This window comes from Gavialis gangeticus, unplaced genomic scaffold, assembly GCF_001723915.1.
Source record: "Gavialis gangeticus isolate Ggan-Ray unplaced genomic scaffold, GavGan_comp1, whole genome shotgun sequence".
Taxonomy (NCBI): Eukaryota; Metazoa; Chordata; order Crocodylia; family Gavialidae; genus Gavialis; species Gavialis gangeticus.
In genome coordinates this window covers 68,594,766-68,598,775 of record NW_017729033.1, presented here as the reverse complement: position 1 = coordinate 68,598,775, position 4,010 = coordinate 68,594,766, and the positions used below count along the sequence as shown (strand labels likewise).

The window sequence follows — 4,010 nt, the reverse complement described above, 5'->3', positions numbered from 1 at the left end:
CCTGCCACTCCCATGCCCCCCTGCTCCAGCTTGTCCTAGCCAGCCCCAATCCCTCCTTCCGCCATGCCCCTTCTTTCTCCCCTCTGCCTACCACAACACACTTACCAGCTGGAGGCAGGTGTGTTCAGTGTGGTGAGGACTGCTGCCTGTTAAGTCTATGGTGGAATCCCTGAAGCAGTGCCAAATCATTTCTGAATTGATTTGGAGGCTTCTGATTCAATTTGGACCCTTTAATTGGTCTCCTGATTTGATTTGGAAATTTGGCCACCAAATTGGACCGAATCTCCTCTGAATCAAATCAGCTACTGAAGCTTTGCACAGCCCTACTGTTAGCCTTCTTTGAAACAAGGGCCCACTATTGACTCATATTCAGCTTATTGTCCACTATAACCCCCAGGTTCTTTGCTGCAGAGAAGTCAGACTGGTGGGACAGTGGAACGTGCCATGGTGGGGGAGGCTTGCAGCCTTCCCTGTTACTGGCAGGAGTGTCCGGCCAGCTGCAAGCCCTGCCTTCCCCTTTTTGGCTGGCTCTAAACCACCCCACCTGCCCCTCTCCCATGGGATGCTCCACTGCCCCACCAATCTTGAGTTCACCAGCCATGCCTGGTCCCCAACCTGTATCAGTGCATGGGATTGTTCTGTCCTAAGTGCAGGACTATGCAGTTTTCCTTATTGAATTTCATGAGATTTCTTTTGGTCCTGTCCTCCAATTTGTCTACTTCCTAGTCTTCCTGCACATCAGGATGGTTTTAGGATGGTTCTTTCACTTTTCATATTTTTGATATTTTGCATTTTACTCAGTCTAAAGTAAATAGAGCTTATGGTTTTGCTGAGAAACAATAAAGAAATGTATGCTTTATTCTGTGTTATTTACTGAGAAAAAAGTTAAAATTGTTTCTGTATAAATATATCTTTGCTTATTTTCAGGTTGTGTACGATTCTAATACACTGTATATTTTTGCACCCAGTGCACAAAGTAGGGATCAATGGGTGAGCAATCTGAAAGAAGGTAATGAAGGTTGCTTAAAGATAATATTTGAAACAGAAGTGACACTTTAAAAAAATATATATTATGGACAATTTGGGGTGATAAGTGTGTTGGGCAATACCAGCTGGGTTCACATCACATACAACAACATTTTGCTTTCAATTGGACCATTGCCAAAATGAAATAACCTCATAAATTCCACTGGAATTGTTCTCAGCTTAAACAGCATAATAGAAAACAGAATTTGGCCTTATGATATTGTGCAAGTTGTTAAGTTATTAGAGAATATTATATATGTTAGTTAATGCTCTTGATCATCTATTTAACACACATTTATGCTTAAATATTATTGTAAAATATATTTATATTAAAATATTACTGTGAAATATGGGTCTAATTTTTCTCTGGTTACCCAATTACTCCTGCTTTATCTGTGGGAGGTTAGGGTGCTATGCCTTGTGGTTATGTGACAGGTTGCTGTGTAGTTTTAGTAATAGATTATACAAGGGTTTGTATAGGATGGTTTGGCTAGGGATGATCCTGCCTCAGGCTGGGGGCTGTACTAGATGACCTTTGGAGGCCTCTTCCAGTTCTACTTTTCTGTGATATCCTTCACTGGGGGTGTGAAGGGATGGAGACATAGGATCTAGCTCTACTAGTTTTGTGCCTGTTGGATTTTTTCCCATTTTAAGGGGTATCCCATATGGGAATTTTTGTTGTACAAATTGTGTGACCATGTGACTACACATTATCTGATGAAGTGAGCTCCAGCCCATGAAAGCTTGTGCTCTGTATATATCTTGGTTAGTTAGCCTATATCAGTGCATATCTATGTGCCTTCTCAATATAACTACATTCACCTAGGGCTCAGTCATACTTGTAAAGTGTAGCCAGCCTTGAACTGGGGGCAGTGTGAAACAATTGGGCTAGATGAAGCAGAATGACTAATGAGGTTCCCAAGTACATAAAGGCAGAGTACTTGCTGGTGCCCACCAAACTCCTTTGGGAGTAGCTGTAAGCTCCTACCTATTTAGGTGCTCAGTAGGGTTGCAGCACTATTAGCCCACCTTATCCCTGCCTCTCTGGGGGTATTGGACATCCTTATGAAGGAACAGCCCTTGTGCTAACCTGAGCAGTAAGACTTCAGTTGTACCTTAATTTTATACATATACAATCTGGCCCTTAGTTTGACCATAGCATATGCCAAATTATCCAAGGCAGACCATGCACTCTGTAATCGCATATTTCAGGTATAGTACAGCATACAGATATATATAGGAGTGTTTATAAAAGATAATGAAAAATTAGCCTCTGCAGAATGTTTCAAAAGGTCTTCACTGCTGTAGACATCATTCCCATTGTCTCTGCTAAAGCAGGCACAAGTTGGAAGGTCACTTTTTCTTTTAGGAACTTTTTCTAAAATAAAACAGCTGTTTATAGTACAAGTAAATAGTTTATAGTACAGTACAGCACAGTTTATAGTACCGTACAACTTTGTAGTTTAAAGCTGTTTATAGTTAGTACAAGTAAAGGTTCAGATTGAGTTCAATAAAGTTGGTCCCTCTGAGAACAAAGAGGATATAATCCTTGTTGGTCTTTCTCCTCACTTGCCTGTTAAATTTATGTTTCTGGAATGGAGGTCTTCAGATGTAAGGTCTTCAGAAACTGCACAACTATACTGTGACTAGATAAATCATTTAGTTATATTGCCTTTTTCTCATGTCATGCGATTTTATGATATGCTACACTATGATGCTTATCATAATTAAAGCTATCCTGGAATTACTGGCATTATGGTAGCACCCAGCAACCTAAATCCTAGAGTAGGATATCATTGCACAGTACAAACATAAATACCTGCTACCAAGGCTAAGTACAGACAGTCAGAAAGCCCGGGGCTGAATTGATTCAGTCTTTGCAAGTTAGTCTACACTGCAGAGATTAAACTGAGAAACAACTGGACATACAGTCACTTTTGATTCAGAAAATGCAGCCATATGCCTGCAGTGGCTCAGGCCAGAAGCTGGAGGGTGCTACAGCACAGCTCTCTGGAATACAGCCAACTTTCTGCTGCTTCTGCTACTTCGTGCTGCCCCCAAGGTCTCTGGGATTTGCAGTCTAGATTAACAGTAGCAGAACTTTGCATGGTTGCTCATCACTTCCTCTTCCTGCTTCTAGGTGCCTCTGGGATTCGTAGTCCATAGTTGCAAGCTAGCAGTAAATTTTTAGCAGAGCAGGGCAGCTGGGTACTTGGGAGAAGGGAAATTTAACCCCTTCCCTGGTCCCAGATCCCAGCTGGGGTTTGCCTGTGGAGGGGCAGTCCCCCCCTCCCCCCTCAACTTTCCCCTTCTTTCCTGGAGCAGACAGCACAGCTCAGGGCTGTAAAGCATGCTGGGAAGCTGGGAGATTCTGATTTAACTTGAACCAGGAAGGGATCTGGGATGGAAGTTTGACCCAAATCAGTTAAGTCTGATACTACATTCAACCAGGTTTATCTTAAACATTAAACCAGGTTCAGCCATTTTGAAACTGGTTTATGTGCACTGAACTTCTGTTCTGGTATAGGTTTAAACCAGTGTCTGATGACTTAAGCAGTTTAGGTGTAACTTCTGTCCCTATCCCGAGTTCACAAACCAAGTGTTCTCTCCTAAAATTCAAGACTTTGTTATCCAACTCCACTGAAGTTGTTAATTGTTAAGCATACAATTTGCTATAACAACCTTGCCTCCTAAAAGTGTTCTTGAGTGCTGTATTATCCTAAGGAAGTTCTCTCTTTTCACTGTATGACATTCATGTTAACACATAATGCATACTTGAAGAATAGTTATACTAGTTTAAGTAACAAAAAAGTTATTGTTATGTCCCATATTAATAGTATTACAGTACTATGTATTAATAATATGAAATCATTCTTATGAAAAGGTTTGGTACTTTAAATTATATACCATTTACTTTTTGTAGAAATAAAGAACAACAACAACATAATGGTAAAGTATCATCCTAAATTCTGGACAGAGGGGAT

At 40.8% G+C, this 4,010-nt stretch overlaps 1 protein-coding gene across 1 annotated transcript in view; it reads left to right on the top strand.

The window, feature by feature from the left end:
- The window catches only part of TEC (tec protein tyrosine kinase), a 77,819-nt gene that overhangs the window by 42,968 nt on the left and 30,841 nt on the right, over window positions 1-4,010 (top strand). Inside the window, exons 4-5 of the mRNA XM_019525860.1 lie at window positions 928-1,009; window positions 3,950-4,008. Coding sequence (XP_019381405.1) covers window positions 928-1,009; window positions 3,950-4,008 — 141 coding nt within the window. The remainder of the gene's footprint in view (window positions 1-927; window positions 1,010-3,949; window positions 4,009-4,010) is intronic.